This window comes from Centropristis striata, chromosome 7, assembly GCF_030273125.1.
Source record: "Centropristis striata isolate RG_2023a ecotype Rhode Island chromosome 7, C.striata_1.0, whole genome shotgun sequence".
Classification (NCBI taxonomy): domain Eukaryota; kingdom Metazoa; phylum Chordata; class Actinopteri; order Perciformes; family Serranidae; genus Centropristis; species Centropristis striata.
In genome coordinates this window covers 14114794-14140054 of record NC_081523.1, presented here as the reverse complement: position 1 = coordinate 14140054, position 25261 = coordinate 14114794, and the positions used below count along the sequence as shown (strand labels likewise).

The 25261-nt window shown below is 43.1% G+C and overlaps 2 protein-coding genes across 9 annotated transcripts in view; one reads left to right on the top strand and one right to left on the bottom strand.

The window, feature by feature from the left end:
• Nucleotides 1-12184, top strand: part of mctp1a (multiple C2 domains, transmembrane 1a) — a 153356-nt gene extending 141172 nt beyond the window's left edge. For all 6 annotated transcript variants that reach the window (XM_059337992.1, XM_059337990.1, XM_059337989.1 and 3 more), the window contains 4 exons: nt 2278-2387; nt 3148-3257; nt 3524-3621; nt 11481-12184. In XM_059337992.1, the coding sequence (XP_059193975.1) occupies nt 2278-2387; nt 3148-3257; nt 3524-3621; nt 11481-11552 (390 nt within the window). In that variant the 3' untranslated portion in view covers nt 11553-12184. The remainder of the gene's footprint in view (nt 1-2277; nt 2388-3147; nt 3258-3523; nt 3622-11480) is intronic.
• Nucleotides 12185-15454: 3270 nt separating this feature from the next.
• slf1 (SMC5-SMC6 complex localization factor 1) overlaps nt 15455-25261 on the bottom strand; it is a 35208-nt gene continuing 25401 nt past the window's right edge. For all 3 annotated transcript variants that reach the window (XM_059336918.1, XM_059336917.1, XM_059336920.1), the window contains one exon: nt 15455-16409. In XM_059336918.1, the coding sequence (XP_059192901.1) occupies nt 15925-16409 (485 nt within the window). In that variant the 3' untranslated portion in view covers nt 15455-15924. The remainder of the gene's footprint in view (nt 16410-25261) is intronic.

Sequence of the window (25261 nt, the reverse complement as noted above, 5' to 3'; positions counted from 1 at the left end):
ATAAGAACAGGTTGCCTGGCTCCATATGTGCGCAGTGTGCGGGGAAGCTGGGAAAACAAGGTTCTCCGTGGCCCTCTGTGTTATTGCTACCTCCCGCCTCCCTGAGCCGTGTTTGAAGACAGGAAATACGAGTCAGACCGCAGTCCGAGGGGCATGTGGCAATGGTTTATACTCCGATGACCCCTGACCTATCCTCTCCACCCCCGCCCGCTCTCTCACACCACTCCCCTGGCCCTCAAACACTCTCCCGAAAATAAAAACGTCCTGACCCGGCCCAGCCCGGCTCGGCTCGGCCTAACCCAGCCCAGCACAATAGACCCTGCGTTCTGAGATTTGTTTGAGTGAGCAATGAAAAACAGATGGACTCAGAGGAAAGGACTGAGAAGAGGAGGAGAGAGAGAGGAAGAAAGAAAGGGAGTCTTGTAAAATATTTGCGAAGAAAAATAACCCAGGGACGCTGTCTAATTATATCTATTTGTCTTGTGTGGTTTTGCTGGGGAGGCCATGTGGTCTCCCTGACTGCTCCATGGTTCATTTTTCACATTATCTGATCCTGGATGGAGAGTAAAAAGAAGAGGGTGGGTTTTAGAGCAGTGGGGGGGCGGCTTGGTGTTTTGGGTCTCAATGGGAGGGTTGTGGTGAGGTGGGGGGGCTGGCCTCAAGGAGCGATATGCGGTAAAGGACTCCGGGGTCCTGGAGGTTTCATGTCTTTGACTGCTTCACTGTCTTTTTTTGGGTATAATGATAAGGATTACTCTGAGTTATACTTCTCTAATCTAGCAATGTCCATCCATCTTCATCAATAACACAGCCATCGCTATACATGCTGTTTCTCTAACAAAAGATAAATATTTGGTGGTCATGTAGGGTTGTGCCAAAATCTTGTAAAACCACTTCATGATATCCTTATTTTTACCAGGTTTATGGAGTCCAGATTCTTTCTTATCTGAACTATGCAGGATGGATGTCATTTACACTCGGGAGGACTCCTCACCTCTTATTGTAATGGCCCATTTTGTCCCCATCAGCTTTTACTTTAAAAGCATAATTTGTTAGAAATTTTCTTTAAAACAAAAAGAAATGAAAGCTACCATATAAGAACACCTTGAGAATGGTTTGTTTTCACAATAAGAAAACATACAATTAATCGTAAATATAGAAGAAACAAATGCACACGTCCCAAATAGAATGTGATGTGAGGCATATGAATGACTGTTACTTATTGCAGTCAACCTTGTTGGGGCTTTTATGTTGAGTACCCACTGCCCTCAACCTAAAAAACTAAAATTTGTGTCACTATAACAACAAGAAAATTGTTTTTTAAAGTGGTTTTCTGCATGAATTCTGAAACTGGATGATCTTATAATAAAAGTCAGCCATATTGTAAAGTGACCACACATGATGGTACCACTGGACACTCAACTTTCTTCTGATAATAGATTGTCCTGCTCTTCTTGTTATGCTCCCATTTTGTCTCCTAAGCATGCCCACCAATCACATCCAGCCGCAACCAGTCTGCGTGTTGATGTCCTCACTCAGCCAACGGCTCTCGATCACTCTCTGTCACCTCATTCTGTCCAGATCCATCCTGTCCCTGCCTGTCAGTCAGTCAGCAGGCAGCTCGTTGACTGTTGCATGACTTCTTCAATTCTTCACTTTGTTTCAGTAAGAGGGGGATTGTAGATTTTAGATTGCCTGCCTAGTTTGTGGTTTCTCCCTCTAGTTGTTGCAGTATTCTCAAGTTCTCAACCATCAAAAGTTGAAAAGGAAGAGCTCTTCATGGTGGGTGACGACGTTTAATAAAGGATGATAATGATGTCACGGCTGGTGACATCATCACAGTGTGCCAGCCAGCAGAACAAAAGAGGGCTCTGCCCGGACTTCCTAGCTGTCTTGGCAGCAACAGAGAAAGAGAGAGAGAGAGAGAGCGCCTAAAGTTTGATGTATCCATTCGGCTTTCAGTTTAATTCTGCCTCTCTATTCACATATTCAAATTTTCCTGTGTGAGCATTTTGATTTGTTCTGCCGACTTTATATCTCTATTACTGCCTGAAATGAAAGCACTCCGTCAGTTCATGCAGGATATCCGGTGATTTGGCTCCCCACCCCAAATCTTTGACGCTATTTAAAATGTATTGTTTTCACAAAGATGCCTGTGCCCAGCCTCTGTCTTCTCTCTCTCCTCTTTCTCTCTTCTCCCCTGTCTTTCTCCATCTCTTTCTCCCTCACCCTCGTTTTCTTTCTCCCTCGCCTACATCTCTATCTGTCCTCTTGCAGGACTCGGAGAGAAAGGGCTTCATGAACAAGCTTTATGCCATTCAGGACGTGTGCATCAGTGTGCAGAATGCACTGGATGAAGTGGCCTCCTATGGCGAGAGGATAAAGAAGTGAGTCGTAAGCCCGATCCTCGGCACCGGGCCCGCTCCGCTCTGCTCCGCACGTCCCAGTGTTTTTTCCACAATGCCAGGTTGCCCCGCTTCCCCTTGCCAGCCTAACTGAATATAACTCAGTGCTGCTCTCAGGAAACACTGCCAGCGTGACACCGAGCCCTCGGAGACAAACACACAGGCTGTCTGTCTTTATGCCTATCACATCTCACTTAACCCTGCATGACCTCTTAACTGAATCATGTACATACTAGATTATACACATCACTACACACACACAACCTTATTATTCACTATACACCTCTGCATACACAGGCGCCTTCACTTTTGCATAGATACATACAAAGAAAAGGTAAGGCAGGGAATTTAGTTCTGATTACAAGCTGTAATAGAAAAAGAGTCAGGCTAAAGGTTCCTTCTTTGGTTACAGGTAAAAACATTTTAAGTCACTGTGTGACCTGTGTTTCTGTCAAGTTGAAAATATTTTGCTGATTAGAATTGCATTGAGTCATAACCCACTTTCACCCTGCAGTGCTGACCTGTGAGACTGAGGGGTGAAGTTATTTCCTTCTACACAGTTCCAGTGAAAGTGGTGAATTTGTAGTTCATAGGCATCCAGATCAGCTTGTTTGGGTTGAAAAGAATTAGAATGCCCTCCCTGACTCCTCTCTCTACTCCTTCTCAGTGTGTTTGGCTTGACTGAGCTTCTGCCATGTTTCCTGGTTTTTTACAGTCCCCTCTTTTTTTCCTCTGTTTTCAGTACATTTAACTGGACTGTGCCTTTCTTAAGCTGGCTGGCCATTGTGGCTTTCGGAGCAGCCACCATCATCATCTACTTCATCCCTCTACGATACATTGTGCTAGCCTGGGGTAAGCTAAGGTTAAAAATATTGTAGTTAATTTACATGCTTGTACGTGTAAGTAAATTGAATTTAAAAGGTAATGTTATATGTAAATACAGTATCTACTGGTAAGTAAACCTGGGAAAGAAGCACAACCAGTGAGTGTAATGCACATTTTCAGAAAGTACAACAATCTTAAATGTTTAAACAACTTGTGTGACACACCGTATGGGTTGATGTCCACCTCTCCCATCTCTTCCCTGCCTGCCCCCACCCTTTTTCCTCTCTCTACAGGGGTGAATAAATTCACCAAGAAGCTGCGAGACCCTTACACCATTGATAACAACGAGCTGCTAGACTTCCTGTCCAGAGTGCCCTCAGATGTACAAGTGGTGGGTGAACTTTCCATTTTCATCTCTGTCTCATCTTTTATATCTTTTTGACACACATCTGTCAGTTCCAGACGCGGGCAAGGGGTTAGGGCTCCGTTTATTATCCCCTCTGTCTTTTTTCTTTCTTTTTGTTCCTCTTGGCCGCTGGCGCCCCAATGTTGTACTTTTCATTCTGGAGTGAACTGACTATCCGTTGTTTTAGCCACGCAGACATCCAATCTAATTGTTTCAAAGTCGTTCCTGTGTTTTCCTATTAATAGCTTCCTTGTCTAATTCAATTTCCACATACATAACTGGAGCTGTGTAATAAGATAACGAGGTTAAATGAGTTTAGTGCCCAGCATATAACTAGGTTGATTGACTCCATACACATGCACTCACACACAATTACAGTTAGCTGTTGTTTCCCAGCTATGCTAGTAATTGGAACAGAGTGTAAACCAACAGTTAACCAGCCCCATGCGGTTTTGCTTCTACATTAACCGTGAGATCAGATTAACTTTGTGGCTGAAGACTACAGATGCTTCGTTAGGTAAAATGTAGGTGTGTAGGTGTGTGTGTAGTTTGTGTGTGTGTGTGTTAACAGTGCCGTGCTGTGCTGCTCAGGACAAAGTGCAGTTTAAACTGCAATTAAGCGGCAGCTTGTGAAAGTCGTTGTGTTATCCAGCACCGATGGTGTCCGCTGTGGCCGTTAAGCCCTGCTGTGCTGAGTTCAATACACACGCACATGAGCGCACACATAAACACACACGCAGGCTGAGGCTGAACGACCCAGGGCCTCTGATACGACCAATCCCCTGCCACATCAGCGCTGACACACTTCCTCTTTGATCGCTTGTTGCCCGCAACTTCTTTCATCTTTACAGGGTTATAATCCTTGCCCCCCCTACACCCCCCCGCTAGCCCCCCGTGTTCTCCCCCTTTTGGCCCCCGTGCAGTTTTACAGTTTCATAGTTTACTGGGGCCTGCTGCAGCAGTAGGCGCAAGGCAGGTAGCCATCGGCTTAAATGAGCCCAAGCTGTCCCCTCTGGTGAAGTGCAGCCACCTTACACACCTGGAGCCTGGAGGAGCGGAGCAGTGAAGGGGCCCAAGCCCGGCAGGTATGAGGCCTTTACAAGGCCCCTAATGAGGGCCTGCTGGCTAGGGAAGGTGGGGGCAGACATACTGCTCTGGTCTGGTGCCCGTGCTGCTGGAGTTGTGCCTACTGTATAAGTAATACTGTAAGTGCTACTGTAACGGTTATTGCTGCAGCTGTCGGAATGGTAATTGTTGCCAGGTTTCACTGACAGTTTGGAGGCTTAGGAATAATGAGGGTAAGACCAGGGGAGAGGGGTAAGAATAGATTTCAGGGGAGGAAAGATGAGGATGGAAATAGAGAAACGGGATAAGGAATTAGGACAGAAGGTACAAATAAAGTTGATTGATCGACTGGTTTGATTATTTAGAGCAGGGTATTCTTGTTTCTGTCAATAAGGTCAATACAATTTAAATTCACTGCTCAGTCAGCTGATAAAGAACTGAGACCTGTGCTGATCACTTTCTCACCAGATCCAAAGGTTAATTTTCTGTGAAGACACCCCGCACAGCGGTCGTTGGCTAAAAACAGACCAGAACGTTCTGCTCCATGGTGCGTCCCGCAGCTGCCTGCGGTGGTGGGTTCACCTCATTGCCTGCCCCTGCCTTATTGGGTCAAAACCGTATGTGGGGATTGAGCCCTTTAGGCTCTTGGATGATGCAGAGAGGTGCTGGGGTCCAAATGGAGCGTCCCCTCATGGGCAGGTGTCCATAGCACCCACTGGCATTGGTGCTGGGGCCCACTATGCCTGATACCCTGGATGACTAATGAAGTGCTATTTCAGGGCCCCGGTGTGACCTAACACACATTATCACACACACACAGACACACACAAATGCTCTCCCAGCAGTACTGCATGTGAGGTGGGTTGGGGGTGTTTCAGTGAACTGTTCCGCATCATTTAGAGGTGCTACAGTGCAGCCAGAACTGATGAGGTTCTAATGACTTTATATTCAAAGGGCATCCACACTGGGCTACAGTCCATCACAATGTACATCGCTGTACAGCACCACAGTAACTGTGGAACAGCTTTGAGACTCATAGTTTTCTCGTCTTCTGTTTATCGTTATAGTGTACATAAAAACACAAAAAATACACTTTGCATTTAGCAACGACAAGAGTCACATCTCATCGGTTGTGCAGTCAGCGGGAGGAACTTTAGTCTTGCAAACCAAGCTCTTTAAATCAATGACACTGGGCCCCTAACTGCACTGTCAAACACCCTTTAAAACCTAAATCCCCAGTGGTGCATGGAAACCGCAACAGGCAGAGTCACCTTTTTACCACCTGAACAGTTTACTTAAATCATTATGTCCCTCTGTGAGCAGCAATGTTAAAGGCTGACATGGTATGTAGTGCATGCATGCGTGAAAAAGCCACTGTCCCTCTCTGGGTAACAGTTTCTTGTATCTGGTTTGGATCTGTTACCAGTGTAAGCTATCGTTACGGTCATTATCAGGGAATCCTTCATGTCCTCTTAAACGAGGCCAAACTGAGCACCTTTATAGTGCTAAGTATTCCCTACCTGGTGTTTGGGAGGTGTCAGTGCACTAGTATGTTTTACGACACCATTAGCCATGTGAGCTAGGGAGTGCGTAAGTAGGGCCAAGGCAATTAGCATGCCAAGTGGCCCTTTATGATCGGTGTAAAAGAGCTGGATCAAACCCCCAGTACAAAAATAAGCATGAATTCCAATTTAGCGCCTAATGAGCGATGGGGACTTGGGTTAATATTTTTAGACAACATTTATGTTGGGGATGAAACCTCATTGGACATACAGGGGTCCAAGGCAGGATAGTTAAAGGTTGAAACGTTGCCAGATGCCATCATTTACATCTACCAGAGGTCTCTCTCTCCTCCGCTTTGTCCTTCCTCGCTTTTGTGACAAATTTAAACATTTCACTGCAAGTGGCCAATTAGTCACTATTCAGTATGTGTCGTGCCACAGCAGCTAATAGGCAAAACTTTCCTTACTTTGTAATTTTTTTTTTCACTCACTGATTTATGTCACCTTGACGTGCCTTTTCTTTCCCAGCAATAGACGAGAGTGCTGAATCCTCCGATCTGCAGATGTGCGAACTATACACAATACTGTTTCCCTGGAAACATTTAATAACCCTTATGCTCCATTAGGCGTCACATGAGATGAAACCCGCTGAGTTTTTTGCTCTGTAGAAAGGACTGCAAAACAGAATAACATAGTATCATTAAAATGCTGCTCTCTTGCCTTTCTTGACTTCATTTATTTACTTGCCTGTTTGCCTTTTTTTTGCTCACTGTCACCCACCTTACTTTCGCCTTGTCTGTCTGCCCACACTGGCATAATCAAAACACAGTCAAGGTTCAATGCGAGAGGGTGAGAGAGAATGAGAGGCAGTAAGAGAGCCGAGCAGGTCCCGGGATGCTTTGTGGGTAACACCGTTAAACGAAGCACGGTACACGGCACCCCTTCAGCAGAGCACACTTCAAAGCCTGTTTTGCACTTGTACTGTCAACATTTGGGAGAGGAGAGGAGAGGAGCGAGGGTGGAGCAGCCTTTTGAGCAGCGCTGGGTCTTTACCCACTGCCTCTCCTGTCGATGTTCCCTTTAAGCTCCCCACTCGCGCTACCAAATTGCTTATGTGCTCGCCGCATTACCACACTTTTTTACTTTCACCCAATTCTGGTTTCTTTTATTTTGCTAACGTCCCACTTTCTCATCGCCTACTCTGCCTTTTCTTCTCTTTTAGACTTTAACTAGCATTTGTTGTCTGCATAGGTTTGTGCCTGTGTGTGTGTGTGTGTTATTAGGTGAGGTGAGCGGGGGGAGCCAAGGGTATAGCATCAGGCAGGCCTGTCACCTGTGAGGTGGAATTGAACCTATGACGCATGAGCTCCATTTCTCTTGGCTGGCAGCTCTTCACAGAGAAAACTCCTGTTTGATTGAGATATTGTTTTTTTCTTCCCCTGCACCCTTTGTTTTTGTCGATCCCCTTCGCTTCTCTTCATGAGAAACAAAACCCTACTTTCTACTGACATGCAAACTTTTCTTTGTTATTCTGCACTCACAAATAGTTTTGTTTGGACAGGAATGTCAACGCGCAGAATTAAATTGCCGTGTTCCTTTTTGCTGCTGTAGGCGTTTGGCCGTGTAATGGGACCACTAACAGCCAGTGATCCCGCACAATACCTGTCCTACTTTTGGATCCATGGTAGCTTGCAGCAAACAATAAGTGAGAACAAGTTCCATATGGAGAAACATTTTGATAAAGGCTGATTTTTTTTGTGAATTTGCTTGCGATTATTTGAAATTAACAGACATATGTAGCTACACTAAATGCAGATGTGCTGTTACTCCTTCACTCATGAGTGAGTGAATTAAATCATTCAACCATTCACTCATTTGTTCATCCATGGATGCACCACTGTCATTGATCGCAGTCAATGTGGGCACTCTGCCAGGACTGTCATGGTCCCCTAACCAAACTACCACCGCACACAGACACACATGCATATACAGACACACACAGATGGGGCCATATAAACCCCTCTCAGTCCCTTGGGTTTTTGCTCCGTTGTCTGCTTTAGTTGGCAGGGCTATAAAAGGATCCACACCCACATGTGAACAGTATCTGTCATCACCCAAGTGTCCACAGATCTCCCTCTGTCTCACCCAGTCTCCTCTTCACTCTCATTGTTTTTTCTCCTGTCTCCTTTGTTAGTTTGTCCCGCTCTCTGCCCTTCCTCCCTTCATCTTTCTATCTATTTCTGTCCCGTCTTTATTTCGCTTCCCATCATTTTTTCCCCCCTTGTTTTCTCCTCCTGGATTATTTCCTCCCAGCCTTTCAGACTACCTCATAGTCTCTCCTCTCTCACAATGTATCCAACTAACTGGTTTTATTTATACAGCTGCTTAGTAGGATGTTAGTTTGCCTTGTGGACAGTGAGGAGTATCCAGATCTGTATCAGTGCAGTCTGGCTGCCTAGTGAGGCGTAGAGAGCAACACATGCTGGCCTAACCGCTCTGTAAGCACCTTATGAGACATTGGTGACCACCACTGTGAGACAGAGAAACTGTATGTGTGCGTGTATTTCTATCGGGTTTTAATGATACAGGAGTGGCAGGATGTTGTGTGTCCATGTGATGTGGGAGGCGGGGGTGTGTGTGTGTGTGTACATATTCTTTTCATATGTGTATGCTTGTGTCATCATTGGTGAGAACACACGCCTCTTTACATCTCAGATTTGTACATTGCACTGGAAGCCGTCATTGAAGCGACAGTGGGAACCAGTAGAAGATGGATGATAAAGGCTCGTTCCCAGCCTGTGCTGAGAGACGCTGCTGTTTACCGTCCACAGCAGACAGACCCACCAAGAGACAGAACAGAGAAGCCATATTGACGTCAGTTTGTTGTCTGCCTGGAGAATCAGAGAGGGTGTCAGTCAGTCAGACAGGCAGAGTAGCCTACAGTACATCAGCCGAGGAAGGATCCCACAGACGATACTGGCTCTTTGGTGCTGTGACTGTTAAGTCTTGCTTTTTTTTTCCATTAGTATTCTGATTCAGTGGCTAGTGCTTGTCAGTGTCTTGAATCTGTCTAGGCTAGCGACTGTATTTGTGTGTGCATGCACACACATCTGAAAGTGAAAGACTGCCAGAGTGACAGTCTCTGGTTGTTGATGCTCAGCCACTGTGATGCTGTTGCGTCTGAGTGTCCATCACTTAAGCTCTGCTCACCGTCTTTGCAATGCATCACATGACATGGGAATCAGTTCCCTTCTGGGAGAAAAAGGTGACACTCCCTCAGTAATAATGTTTTGCCACTAGAATATTCTTTTTAGTAATGCAGTAGTGAGACAAAAGTAGCACTTAGCAAGCAGCAGCCTTTAAGTCTTCTTACTAATGACCAGCAGGGGGTGACTGCATAGGTTGTAAAAATAAGTCCAATTGTAAGAAAGTGAGAAAATGCTTCTCACTTAGTTTATAACCTCTTTAAACATTTTCCTAATGAGTTTATGGTCTGAATCACTAGTTTCAAGTTGTCGTCAATACAGCATGATGTTCATTTAGTAAATTATGGTCCCATTTAGAGTAAAATAGATTCAATATTCACGATTTCCTTTATTGTCATTGTATTAAAAAAATATACAACAAAATGTACGTGTGCTTCTCATATATAAGGTGCTTAAAAAGGCATTCAGACATTACGCACACGTAATAAATAGTCTAAAAAGCTAATAAGTAGTTTAAAGTTAAAAGATAAAGTTGCGATGTGTTATTGTCCATTTAGAGTACGTACTGCTGTGGGAAAGAAACTGTTCTTTAGTCTGTTTGTCCGTAGAGTAAAATAGATGATTAGGCAGGGTATGCTTTATCTTGACAAAATGCCAAAGTGATGTCGTGGTGACTTCATCCACTTCTTTTATACAGTCCATAGTTATTAGACATGTAATGTTTTAGTTAGTAAACTAACGAATACACCAAGGCCAAAACATTGCATTACAGGATTAAAGGAATAGTTTTGAAAGTTTGGGGAATTAATTTTCTTGTCGTGAGATAAATGAGAAGATACCACCCTTGTAACTATTTTTATCAGATACATACAAGTGGATTTTGTTATCTTTGGACAGAGCGAGGCTAGCTGTTTTCAGTCTTTCTGCTAAGCTAATCAGCTGTTAGGTATAGCTCCATATTTAGCTGACAGCTGATATGAGAGCGTTGGTCTTCTCATTAAAGTCTCTAAAAAAGTAAAGTGAATTTTCCAAAATGTCAAACTGCTTGTTAAAGTTTAAGCTAAGGTAGCACCACAGATTATGTAGACATGCAGCAAATCCATCGGTTTTGGTCTTATACTTACTTAACTGTTGCTTTCGGACTGCTTCCTGTTAACTGCTGCTGTCTGCAGTTCGGCCAGCCTTAGTGAAATTATAAGGATGTAGAATAGATTGTACATTGTTTTTGTACCATGAATGTTAAAATGATGATGATGATGATGAAAACTAGAGACAATCTCTTGTGTGCTTGTTTTTTTACATTGTCTGTCCAGTAAATATTATATATTTTCGAATGAAAATTTGGATTTTTGTCAGAGAAGCTATTTTTTTAACAGCACATGGACTGAGAGTTAATAATTTTGTCTTTCATTAAATATTTCAATCTAAAATTCCCCTGACATGTAGTGCAGTATGTATCTGTGATCAGTAACAAATTGGTACTGTAATAACCATGACTCCCAGCTAAGCACAACTTTGGTTTTGAAAGGGTTACTTTGCGTTTTTTCTGACTTCTGTCTCCTTCCCATCTCTCTGCCCTTTCTCTCCTAACCATCTTGCCATGCTGAGATGACTCTGTTGTCTCTCCAAGCTTTCCCATGAGGCCTTGCCCTGTTCTCTGTTTGTTTGTGTGATCCCTTCCCTTAGGCCACTGTCCCACATCTGCGGAAGTATGTGTGTTCATGTATATCCGTGTGCGTCTGTGTGCAGTGTATTTGGAGCTTTGAACAGTGTACATGGATTGTGTTTTTGCATGAGTGTGTGTATGTGTGTGTGTGTGTGTGTGCATGTGTGTTTTGTGTGCATCTGTGTGTGTATGTGTGTGTTGTAATCAGTGTGTAATCCCTTCCCTGAGGCCACTGTTCCACACAGCTGGACTCAGAGAGCCTCTGGAGGGTTTCTGTGCTATTCAAGCATCCTTTGCTCTTTCCACCTGACCGGGTGGTGTGTGTTTTTCTGCGTGTGTGTGTGTGTGCGCGCACATGCGTGCATGCCTGTGTGTGTGTGTGTGTGTTTCTGTGTGTTTTAACAGGTGCAGTACCGAGAGCTGAAACTGGATCCCAATCCCAGTCCAAATAAAAGGAAGAAAAACAACCCCGGGTAGATGACTGTGTCCGCCCACCAACTCTTCTCTTCTCCACTTTTCTTCTCGTGGTCTATTACTGGACACTGAGGAGCAGAGGAAGACAGCTCCGGACCAGCTTGGCTCAGCTATCTTTCCTTTTTTTTTCTTTCCTATTTTCTTCTCTTAAACATTTTTTTTCTGTCTTTAATTGCTCATACGTACAGTACAGTTTCCTGGAGTGTAGTTTTTTGTATAAAACCCCCCCCAAGAGTACAAGAAATATTCATATCACCATTTTGATTGATTTTAAAGGCGAGTGGAAAGGATGGATGGAATGACCTTTTTTCCCACCATGTGAGCCGCTCCTCCTTTTCTTCTCTCCATCACTCTGACAGCTCGGGGGACTCCATTTGCTCGCCACAAGTGACTAGTGTCACACAACGAGTAAAACGAGTTCAACATTGATGCTCACCATCCAAAAAAGACATTTTCAGTGCATCTGTGTTTATTAAAATACAAGCCTTATACTAACATTCTGCATTATGACTTTGCAATATACTTTTCAAGTTTTTTCTTTTCTTTCCTTTTTTTTTTTTTAGCTCATATTGTAGTTATTAAATGATTTTGGTAATATGCTCACATTTTCTAATTGTTTTTGTACTGAAGTAGCTTTTGTTTTCTTCCTCTCTTGGATGTGGTAATGATGTTATGTTCACTGGCAGTAATTTGGATTGTTTCCACTTAACTCAGCCAGCCAAGTTGATTAGCAATTATGGTAGTAGCCTCCAGATATGTCCTTCTACACAAACACAAACCTGGACCAACAGGCTGAAGGCTTATGGTGGTATCTGTCTGTGCTTTAATACAATGGCCAAATTTGCTTTTTTAATAGATATCAATCCAAAAAAAAAAAAAATCAAACCACAGTGGGCAATGGTATTAGATTAAAGTACAGTGAGTCTGTTCTTCTTAAAATAGATTGTGATTGCATAATCATCATTAAATAATACCCAGAGGGTAAAAAAAGAACAACACTGTAGAGTATTAGGCTGTTGGGGTTTTTTCCCCAAACCTTTATCACTACTAAATGTCCAGATAATTTAGCAGTAGCCTCATTAAAACCCTTAAAAACTGGTCAAAGACCCCTGTCAGTCAGTCATTGAGACACCTTCTGTCTGTCAGGAGGTGCAGCAGACTGGGCCTTCTGCTGTCGTGGTGTTAATATAGATGTCACCCAGTCTATGCAGTGTCGCCAGGCAGGCAGGCCTTTAGGCAGCCACAGCCCTAATCTTGTTTGAAAGGCTGGTCTCCTTTCCTCTCATCTCTCGTGTGTTTGCGTTTCGGTGACCACACAAGAAAGCATACACACAAACACACGCACACACAAACACACACACACACACACGCAGACACCAAAATAAAAATAAAAAAACCTATCCTCTCACGTGAATACACTGCTTCTTTAAGAGTTCTCGCGTACACATACTGTACCTACTTGCTCACAGATGAAAGCATAACATCCCATTTGAGCAGGCACATTCTACTCCCTCTCAGGCACACACACTCACACAAACATGCTCTCTGTGATGCTGTGCCCCGGGCTGGCCGCCCTCTCCATCTGCCCCACCTCCTGTGCCCACAGCTCAACTTTGATCTGTCTTTCCAGAGACAGAGGCTTGTGTATGTGAACTGTGCATGTAAGAGTGTTTGCGTATACACGTTTATGCAATCAAAGACACGTTGCTTTTCTCAGCGTTGGTGTGTGTTACAATTGTATCTCCCCTCCAGCTGTAGACTGATGCGTAGACTCAGTCGATGTGTGTCAGCATGTAAAACGGTGTGTGTGTGTGCGGTGCAGAAGTGCCAGCTGTTATGTGGTGTGGAGTTTGCTGGTGTAGAAGGCCGTCAGCTAGATGAGCAGCAAGTTGCTGTGTGACAAGACAAGGCTCTGAGGGGACTTAGGCCTGAGATGTCAGGGACGGAAGGATGTGTGTGCACGTTTTATGCTATTTCAGATCCCTCTTCCCATCATGCTTCTCTCCGTTTGCTCTCTCTGCGGTTCCCTCATTCGTCAGTGAGCGGGGTTGCGACCCTGTCTGAAGGGACGGTCTCCTGGGCTTCTTGCTGAGCATCTGTTGAAAGATCACAGCTCAGGCTACATTTGAGGAGGTCTCCTCTCATCCTGCTGATCCCTGCCTCCATCTTCCTCCCCCCTTCTCCATCTTTGTGTTCCCTTTGTCTGTCTGTTCGTCTGTCTCTCAGTCTATCTGTATCAGTCTTCACCCCCTCCCCACCACAACGAGAGCTCTCCTCTGCCATTTTGTCATCCTCTCCTCTCCTCTCCTCTCCTCTCGCCCTGTCTGTCTGCTTGCCATCGCCTGTAACTTCTCCCTCCCTCCCTCTTTACCCATCCATCTCCATGCTTAAATATCAACAGGCTTGGAACTGTCACTCCAGAGGGCCATTGATTTTGTTTTGTTGTTTTGAGGAATCCACTTGAAAGACAACAACAGACTGTCCCCTAAGAGCAGCGTCGCAGACTGATTATAGTCTCCTCAACAAACACACTCTGTGGCTTGTGAAGGATGGCTTTTTATAATGCCTGAAGGGACTGTTTGAATACCCGATATGTACTGTATGTGTCTACTACTGTATGTAGTTATTTTACAGAAAATTGTGGTAACTATTGTGTGGTATTGCATCCAAATACCGTTTCTTTTTTTGTCATTTATTATAGGATTTCGGTTCTGTTTGCAAGCAAACCAAAGTGTTTTTATTTTGTATGATGTAGAGAAAATAAATTATAAATATAAAGGAATGTATCAGAAGGATAGCTGTAAAAGGGAAAAAAGCACTTTTATTTGCACCAAGTTGAAATGAGACTATTTATTTTTTAAATAATACTGTACATAGCTAACTACTTAATTTATGTTTGTATTTTATACAGTATGCCTGTTGATGGTCTGGTGATGATGTTGTAAAGTAGGTGTATGCTTGCCTCATTTTTCTAAGATCTGTCTTTTAACGCCTGCAACGTTGCCTGCCCGTGTCATCTCTACATGTGCCCAGTTCGGACCAATGACATTTCAGGACAGGAATATGGAGCTGAGAATGTGGGTTGGTCAGGAGGGGTGAAAGACAATGATGTATATTTCCCGTTTGAGAAATTAAATGCATCTGATGTATGTTGCTTATTTTGAAAGAAAAAAAAAGAGAAAACAAACACAAAATTAAATATTTTTTATCATCTTCACAGTGTCTGGATTATTGCAAAATGTCTTTTCCACTTTAACAAGTTTGATTCTATAGGTGCAGTTGTTCGTAGTTGCTCAAAGTGTGGCACGTGGGCCAGTGGCTGCTGTCCATTTCAGTAGCTTACATTAATAAACTACTTAAACTGTGCCCCCTAACACGTATCTGGTCCAAGAATGACTAATTGAAGAAAGCTACTGGTTGCATGGAAAATCTGTCATCAGTGCCAGTGCTGTGAGGTAAAGTTGTCAACTTCAGTGGACAATTATATGCTGGCTCCCAAAACTGGCACTCTGTCATCAGAACTTCGAGCACCCCTGTTTTTTTAACAAATACTTTGACATTTCAGGTCGAAATCCCCCTCTCCTCACCTCTGTTGCTCCACCGCCCACCCCAACAAGCAGGCCTAAGCCCCTTTATTCATTCATGTTCAGCTTCAGGAAATGGCTCATTCCTCACTGCTGTCTGTGTGGCGAAGACCCTGAGTGCACATCAGCGCCCCAAGCATCTCAGACCACAAGGACTTCTGCCACAACTGGTTTGACTTTCTTTCATTGCGGGCCCCCACATGAAGCCACTCCATTTGTCAGAGCACCTTTCCGCCCTAGACTGCAGTAGCCGTTTCTCTCTATTTTACTAATGTGAAATACTTGAGCACAATCTTAACAGTCTTCACAACTAGGCATGTTTTTTCTTCATTTATTTGGTGATAAATATTAGTGAAAAAATAAGATTTTTGAACAAAGTAGTTGTAGAAAACAAGAACTTGAGGTAGCAAAAATATCCAACAGACAATTCAACATAAATATTTCAATTTTTCAGTAATATTTTTCAGTTTGAGAAATATAAAACAATGTAGTGAAATATATCCAAATATAGTAGAAAATGGTTCTGTAGAAATGAACATACAGGTAACTTCAAAAACACATGCTTACCCATTTACTTGAATGGGAAAATGGCACAAGGCTTCAATATTTTGGAGGCATACACTAACATAAAATATATTTTAAGGCCTTGGCAAATTGCTTCATCATGAAATAAACAGCTGCATATAACTGACACAGGTGCTCTTTTGTTAGCATTTCAATCACTTGTCGCACATTCAAGTTTTAAGCTTTGTCAGTTCGTTGTCCATTGATCTTGTGTAAACTATCAGCTACTAGTGCCTGCTCCCCTGAGACTTAAGATCCTCCAGTATCTCCATTAGGAACATGGTATTCTCTCCTTTGCACTCTTTCACTGCCTGAGACACCTGCCCCAGGAACCTTCCTCTGCTGAGCTCCAGCAGTGTCTCTGCATCTTCCACCAGCCTCACAGTGCGCTGGTCTGTCCAGCCCAAAGTCACCTTTTTGTGGGAGTGTGTCTCCAAGGCCCTGACCAGCATGTAGCCCAGGCTGCGGGGCTTGTCGCTGGGCTGCGTGTGGCTGGGCAGCCCCCTCTCTTGCTGGTAGGAGAAGATGAGGTGAGCCAGCAGAGAGGATCCAGCCTCCAGGAGGGGCAGGTTCAAGACCTGAGTCGAGGTGTTTCTCACGACTGAGTCTCCAACCTGTGCACTTTGGAGGAGCTGCTCTCTCAGATTTGTGGCCAAGACCAGATCCAGTGGAGTCCGCCCACCTCCATCAGTCTGCTGCAGGAGAACCGAGCCTGGAGAGAGCAGAGATATAAAGGTCAGATCACACAACACTTACTGACTCTGACGGCAGTTTTTCTATCACAACTCAAGGCTCCTACAGGCTGCTTCCACAATAACATTAAAGCCCGATAAATATGTTATTTTTATACCAATATCTTTTTAGAGAGCAACATTCACCAATTGCTGATGAAGTGAATTTTTGAGCTGAATGAAAATAGACCTTTATCGAAGGATTGTGCACCATTTTTTCATTTTTTATGACTATGCAAAAGTAATCAAAAGGCTGCTCTCTTAAACAAATAAAAAAAACAAAAAAACATTATTATACATTATAAACAAAAGGTATTACAATGCCAACCAATTCTAGAAATAAATACTGAGAAATAAAAGTAAAAAAAGATCAAATGAAAGCTATATAAACATAAGTGTATGTTCAAAATCAGTCAATTGATCAATTTAAATAACACCTTTTCTAAATCAGCCTAAGCATTGTTTTCTGCTTCATATGTTCTGCTCAAGTTTTATATTAATATATGCACCAGTACTGATGTATCTGTTATAGGCCAATGATTTAACAGTCGGCAGGACTGTTAAATCGGTCCAGCTCTAAATTACATGAACTTCTCTTGAAAAGATCGTACACATGGTTCAAAATGCTGCAGCAAGAGGAAACAACCTGTGACAAATGTGACTGCAAATGTTTGACTGTAAATACTTTTGATATTGACATTGATATTATGATATTAACAGGCAAGTTTCCCTAAACTTTGCTACATAACAAAAGTCAGCTAAAGTTTGTTCCGATAGCACCAAACACTTCATCTCCAAAGACATATAAATACAATGACAGAAAGAACTTCTTTAAGAGGATCTGTCAATGCATCTATTGAAGTAAGGCAAGTCTTCAACATGGGAGCGCAAGGACAACAGAGCATAATGTATTCAGTTGTTGGAGTGCTTGACACAAAGTGCATGCATGTAACAGCCTTCGCACACATCATGACAAAACAGAAAATCTAAATGCAAACACTACTTAAACGGAAAGAAATTCTCTTTGACCCCCTCAGTATATTCTCCTTTCACTAAAACTCATTTTGAAGTTGTGTCCCAGATTGAAAGCAATGAAGGATGTGCTCTTGTTATAAGTGGCTTCTCCTGAAAGTACTTGATGGGAAATAAGCTACTACTAATTAACTTTAAATGTGACTTAAAGTTTAAATCCACTTGTAGTTTCTGGAAGCTGTGATATAGTACGACTTTAAATGTTTGATTTTAAGGCAGGCAGATTGGCGTGAGACTAGGAGGTTAATGAGTCTCATGCAAACAGCCGGCTGAAGCATCAGCGATAACACCATGACACAGTGACATGCAGCCAAGCTACTGTAGGCTGCAGCATCATTATCAAATAAGGCGGAAGAGACACTGCACGGGTCAATGACAGGACATAGCAACAGATATAAATAGTGCACACAGATACACACAAATGCAGATGCTTTACAGTACACACACACTCACAATGAAGTGAGGAGTTAAAGTGAACAGCTGTTTTCCCACTGGGGCCTCAGTGTCAGCCAGAGCTTTTAGCTCACTTCAGCACTAACTTCAGCTGACGCCTTGTCTTAACTGTGTGAGTAGCGGGTCACTTTGTGTTTGTGTAAAAGGAGCAGAGGCTTGGTGACCTAATGGAGGCTCTGCTTTCCTGTTGGCTTTTTAAATATATTTTTTTTAATTATAATGCTGTGAGTGGGCTCGTTGCTATCATCAGAAACACAGAGAGCTAATGGGGGTGACAAAATCGCAACAGAAGTGTGACATCAGAATATTGAGTTCTTTACAAGTAACTACAAATGTTTATTTATGTGAAAGAATATTGTATGTTTAAAATACAATACCTATGCATTCAAAACCTCTCCAATAACCTTGACCTTACAACACTATCCCCCCTTTTCCAAAGCCAGTAAAGTTATAACAGTGATATTTACTGACTCTATCCACTCTTCTGCTTTGTCTGTTCAGACTCAAAAGCCATTTTCCAGTGTCAGACAGGCCTGTGCGCACTTAGCCTACATGGAGCGGGTCGAGTCAAGTGTGAGCCCTTTGTTTGCTTTCAGATAGACCCATTTCTATGGCAAACTGCTCTTGATGGCACTTGACTGTTCAACCTTAGCAATGCTGCTGCCACTTGCGAGTTTACGGCTCTGTGGAGGCTCGGCGTGACACACAGAAGGCTGCTTGATACCGCTGCTGCCAGTTGTTTCTGTTTGACAGACAATGTGGGGCTGGAGAATTTGTTTTAAAGAAGGGACAAGCGTGCGCGTGTATGTGTGGTGCCTTGTGACATAAACCCCACTTACCAAGCCTCCCAAATGCCATTTTGACAAAAAGACAGCCTTGTTTTAAATGACAGTTAAAAAAAAAAAGTTTAAAATGGAACAATATGAATTCTGAAATTGCTCTCCATCTCTCTGTCTGCCACTGAACTAACACTGTGTGTAGCAGTTATGAGATAATCGGTGAGAGCTCACGTAGCTGTTAGCGGGGAAGGTCAGCGCTCATCTACCTTTTAGTGCTTCAAGCCTGAGTGGCAAAAACTCAATCTGCATAAATTGTGGCATTAATCTACATAAACTTTTACATAAGCGGGGAAATTTCAAATGCAGGGGTCAGGCATCGGGGGCAGCAGTCAAGGACGTAAGAGCACAGATTTGATCAAAGTGGCCACGAGAGAAAGGCAGAGGGGAGGGAGAGAGAGATGGAGCGACGTGGTGTGTGAGAGAGAGTGAGGTTGTTCACAGCAGGTCATAATCACCAGGTTTCTATAACAAGCTGTCCTTGCTATTACGCTCATGCAATAGGAGTGGCTGTAATGTGTGTAGCCAGCCGTGGCGTGACACATAGCAGAAAGCTTCAGGTCCACCAGAATGTGGATTTTCTTTTAAAAACCACTACTATAATACCGCATACAGACACAAGGGAACATGAACATCTCATCATGTCTGCTGGAAAATGAATCCATCTTTCCTTTCTGGATGAGCTCTAAAAAAGATGGGATGGCTTTTGAAGACCGCGGCTGTTTTTCTTGACAATATATCATGTTGTGTGCCTTCCTTTTGAAAGGACCAGCCTTGGACTGAGCTCTTCAAGGGGCCTTTAAGCCCGGGCCACGAACCAAAGCACTTTGTGGAGTGTTTTCAACCGAACATGGAGAAAGGAAAGGGGAAGGACAAGGTTTACTTCTTCCCCTCGAATGTTGAAGCAGTACTTTTCTTTCAGCCGGAAGAATACAGGGTCAATTAAACTGCAATAGAATACAGAGCAAACAAAAACAAATAAAGGGCAAAACTCAAATGATCTCCTTCAGCTTTTCTCTCCGTCACGGCTCAACCAAAGCTCTGTTCATGTATACACAAGATGCACATCATGAGCACAAGAAAAGAAATTTGAGATTGAGAAGCGCAGCGTTCCCCGCCGTAATCATGTCAAACCTGGCTGACAGACAGGCTCCAACCAGAGAGATGACACTGGTGTGGAGAGGAGAGGGCCCCTGCAGCGCGGCCCTGGGCTCGGCTTGTCTGAAAGTCTGTACGAATGACTGTACGGCTGCGTGTTTGATTGTAGATCTCTCTACAAGCCTGAAAGCTAACTGTGTGTGTCAGCGTGTGCTGTCTGCCATTTCTCACATTTGCATATTTACCTGCTTGACTTTCTACCTTTTATATCCATTAAGCATCAGCTTGTGTCTTTTGCTTTTCTGGCATTTTAAATTTATTTTCCTCCCTTACCATACCGAGTATATGTTTCACCCTCTGGACAAGAGAATCACTTATTATCCATCCTGGGATATAGAACGCACTGTAATGCTCCGCTACGGCGCTCAATTGCACTTAATACAGACGTCAACGGCCATAGCCAGTGCTAAATTACATATTTTCTAACAGAAGACATACAAATAGCATCACGTGCCATTTATAATCTAACACACATACACAAACACACACTGTGATGAGACTAGAGACTGGGGAATGGTTTTGGTGCAGGGACTGCGACTGAAGTGAATCCAGGTATTGGCGCTGGGTGTCAGATATGCTGCAGTGGAGATAAATACAGCACCTGGGGGATTACATGAGAGCACAGGGTAATTACACCACCCTTTGTGTGTGTGTGTGTGTGTGTGTGTGTGTACATGGATGTGAAAATGCCCTGCTAAGACCTCAGCTCTGAAGCTACAGCAGAGGGAGGAAATTCATATGCCGAGCAAAAGCCACTGCCTGATGCACCAGCCAGATGCAGTCTGACTGCTACACACACACACACTCACACACACATACATACATACATACATACATACACATACAGAGCGCAAAGCCCTTTGGCCTTTAGAGGGCAGGCGAAGACAAGAAATATAAAGCGAGAGTGGAGGAGGGGAAAATTGGCGCAAAAAGAGGGAGGGAGGAAAGGAAAGAAAGATGCAGTGCTCCCTCCCCCTATGTCTCTCTCTCTCTCCCTCTGTCTCTGGTCTGATGCTGTGGCTGAGGCAGACAAGCTGGGAAGCAGGCAGCTCCACAGCATGGTAAACATCCTCTCTCTCTTTCTCTTTCCCTTCTCGCTGCCTGAAAAAGAGAGGCAGGGTGAGTGTGTGAACTGCAGCCAGGGGCACGGCATCACATATCCACAGGGAGCTGCTAGCTAGCGACTAGAAACCACAGCAAAAACAACAAGGCCAACCAAGTGAAGCACCAAAGCAGCCAGCGGAGAGGCATCAGATGCTGGAAAAAAGAAAGACCAGCCAGACATGTGAATATGCTAACATCCCTCTCTGCCTTAGCAGAACGCTCAGTGATATCCCCCCCACCCCCCTTTTCTACCTTGATATTCAGAGAATAAAAAACAGGAATGGGAAAAGCCTGTGGAGGTTACATCAGATGAAACAGCCAGGTCAATATCTTCTGTATATCTCTATTATATCGCTTTGAATTCACCTTAAATTACACTAATGACAGGCTCTGTTTTGTCAGTCACAAGTGAGCTTCATCTTAACAGGTCTGATTAAAGCTCCTCACCCAAACACAGCCTGGTCAGGCACAGATTACAGTAGGATCATAGCCTTTCAGAGGAGGTGGGGCAGATAAGGATAGGATGTGGGATGTAAAAGCATGGACACCAACTGCTAGCTTTGTGTAATCCCCTGCCACTCCAACACCTCTAGTGAGAGAGGTTATCAGATATACTCTGATTCTGTGGATGCTGATCAGCAGTGAGAGATAAGCATCTTAAATAATCAGAGTGGAGCCCTAAATGAACTCTTAACCGCTCTCTTGAATCAGAAAAGGCTAATCACTGCCATCAGCTGTTAGCTCTAATAATATGTCATGCATTGAATCATCATGTGCAAGCAAATAAACAGTTTTCTATGATGCCATTAGCATGCACGCAACCTCATTTAGTTATTCAAACTATTTGGAAGCTAATTTGATAGGAGCATACTGAAATACTCCATGAACAGAGACGATTAGAGGAAGACAAATACGAGCAAAAAAAGACATGAAATCAGTTTTCATGGCAATGACTAGGCCAAGAAGCGATATGACGTGGGTATTTTCCTGTATTTAAAATGCTCTTGTTCATGACCAGTTCAACACACTTGCGAGATGCAAGGACATGCAAGTTTTGTGCAGATGATGAGCTGGATATGCAACACTGCTATTCACATTCAGTGAGCTAATCAACTAACATAAAAAGGCCTGCAATGACACAGAGAGACAAGAAAAACAGTATGTAGAGACTCTTTGAATTAAGGATTTATTTATTGACCAAACCAGGGTTGGTGATTGTTGAAACAGTGGAAAGACTAACCAAGAAGGGTTTGCGGAGTCTGATTTTGTTTCCGTCAAATTTGATCGAAGCATGTTTTACAATGAGTTAACAATTGGGCTAGTCTTAGTTTGTTGAAAGAGAGAAGTTTGAATCCAGAGGGTGTGTGGTTGTATTTTTCTGTTCAAAGGTTCAAGATGTAAGGATATTTAATTTCTTGACACACCTGCACTAAACAATATACAATATATTGGCAATCACTGGTTGCTGGGCTGATGGTGGCCATTTGGAAATTTTTTAACATATCACCCAGCCTTAAAGTACCATGTTCACTATTTTAGTTTTGTGTCTTAGTAGCTACTTAGAACTAAACAAAAGTAAAAGAAGAAAAGATGAATAATAGACCTAGAGATGAAAAGTCAACCACATAGATATCCTCAGGATTCATCCTCTGGGTGCTATGAAAATTTGAAGGAACAAACAAAACAAAAACAAAAAAATCAATATTATTATATCTTGTCCAAAAACAATGTCCCTGTTACTTTGTATAATCCACAAACCACACAGTAAACCTTTTTCATAGGGACTATTCCTTCAGGGTCTGCGGCTAGATACCACAAGAAGTAATTGAAAAAACATTTTTTTTTTTTTTTGCAAACTTTTTGTGTCCTGAGAAAACACTGGACACGTAGTGCACAGTGAGAAATCTTGAGATAATTAAAAAGTTATCTCATCCTCATCCCTCCTCACTCTCTTACAGTCTCTCACTCCTCTCTGCATACAGGTTACTGAGTGCAACATCCCCTTAAAATAAAGCAGAAATATGTGTAAATACTGTGAAAACAGGATTGTTATGAAAAATAGTCAGTTGTTACAATCACATAAAAGCCTTAGACAGGCTATACTCACAGTTTGGGCAGCAGAAACAATATCGTCACATTTGACTTCACTTTTAAAACAGACAATTCTCTGTATAATATGGAGCCTTTGCATTTGACATTGATGGCAAAGTTAAACTTGGGAACTTCAGACTTACTTAACATTCTTGTTGAACGACTAACTGCTCCCAATGTACCCACCAACCTTACAGCTGCTCCAAACTCTTTAAAAGTAAAACACTCTACAAACGCTTCAGGGTTTAGCTTTTTATGCAAAGAAGGACTAAAGCAAACACACTCAACTACTGTTGAATGACTTTTTACTGTATGAGTTCAAACCAGGCAGCAACATCCATCTATAAAAAATGAAGCCAATGCTTCAAGGGCCCTTAATCTGCATTTATTCTAATGGCCAGCTGGGGGCGACTGCATTGGTCGCAAAAACAAGTCCGATTGTATGGAAGTCAATGAGAAAATTACCTAACTTCTCCCTTGATTAATTTCTTCTATAAATATTTTCTTAATAAGTTTATGGTCTCAATTGATAATTTCAAGTCTTCTGTAACACAGCACGATGTGCATTTTATAATAATAAATAATAACTTCAATTGATAAAGCGCCTTTCAAGAAAAGGATGCTTTACAATAACAAACAATACAATACGAACAGGCATGACTCAAAAATTGGGCACTGATGACAGGTTGAGGGGGTTAACTGAATCTAAAGGCCTTTGTGAACAGATGATGCTTTAGGAGTTTCTTGAAAATGTCCAGGGAGGAAGCAGTACAGATTTCAAGAGGGTAGGGCCTGAAATGCTGAAGTCACAAGCCCCCAAAAAGTTTTTAGTTTGGTGCGGGGGGTTGTTGGGCGGACCTGTATAAGACCATAGGTTTCAGGATGGTGTGTAGGGGTGGAGGAGATTATTGAGGTATGGATGGGTGAGGGTGTGGAGGGATTTGTAAGTCAGAAGGAGGAGTTTGTCGTGAATGCATGATTTTACCGGGAGCCAGTGAAGGTGGATGAGAGTAGGGGTGATGTCCTGCCAGGGCCTTGACTCTGGCGGCGGAGTTTTGGCTGTATTGGGAGCCTGCTCAGGGATTTAGTCGGAACCCCTGACAGGACGCTGCAATAGTCCAGACGGGAGGTGATGAAGGCATGTATGAGGGTTTCAGCCATAGAGTCAGGGAGTGAGGGTCAGAGTCTGGAGATGTTTTTGAGATGGAAAAAGTGATCTTTGTAAAAGATTTTTTGTGAGATTGGAAAAAGAGGGTGGAGTCCTGAATAATGCCCAGGTTGCGGACCCCAGAGGATGGGGAGATAGAGCAGCCGTCCACGGTGAGGAGGAGATCTCCAACCTTTCCCAAGCAGTGCCTTGGGGGCCACAACCAAGAGCTCTGTTTTATTACTGTTGAGTTTGAAGAGGTTTGATGTCATCCAGGTTTTGATGTCTTGCAGGCAGTTGACTAGTGACTGTGGTGGAAGCTGAGAGAACTGACTGTGCTGATGTAGAGGTGGGTGTCATCGGCGTGGGAGTGGAAATGTATAACATGTTTGCGGATGATCTGACCAAGGAGGAGCATACAGATGTTGAAAAGAAGGGGCCAAGCACAGAGCCTTGAATTTATAAGTCAGGGCCAACTAGGGTGTGGCTATCTTGTGATCGAAAGGTCGCTACCATGGCACATTGTGTGCTTTCATCTTTAAAAAATGACTCTTTCACAGTGTTTTTTCAGTTCATGAAAATTAATTGTATCATTTTAGTTGCCTCAAAATGTCTCGTTCAGCATTCTGTAGTACATAAAGACACTCTAAGGAGACAGCTGTTCACTTTTTAACTACAGGTGCACCTTGCTAACCAAGCTAGCGAGTTAGTGTTTGTTTTAGTTGGTAACATCAATCCAGCTGCCTGATTCGTTCTGTGCATGCACTAATTCCAAAAAAGCAAGATGGCAACAGCAACGTCTTATTGCTTCAAAACGGTAGTCCACAATCCAACGTCACTGTGACGATGTTAACTTCTTATATACAGTCTATGGTTCAAACACCAACCATTGTTGACTTTCAATACCCACCGCTGAATTTATATCTTCCTGTTGTTTCTGCCAACATTTTAATAATAAATGTTATAATAATAAATACTATTCTAGTAATATTCTAGGTAGTACAATTTTGTT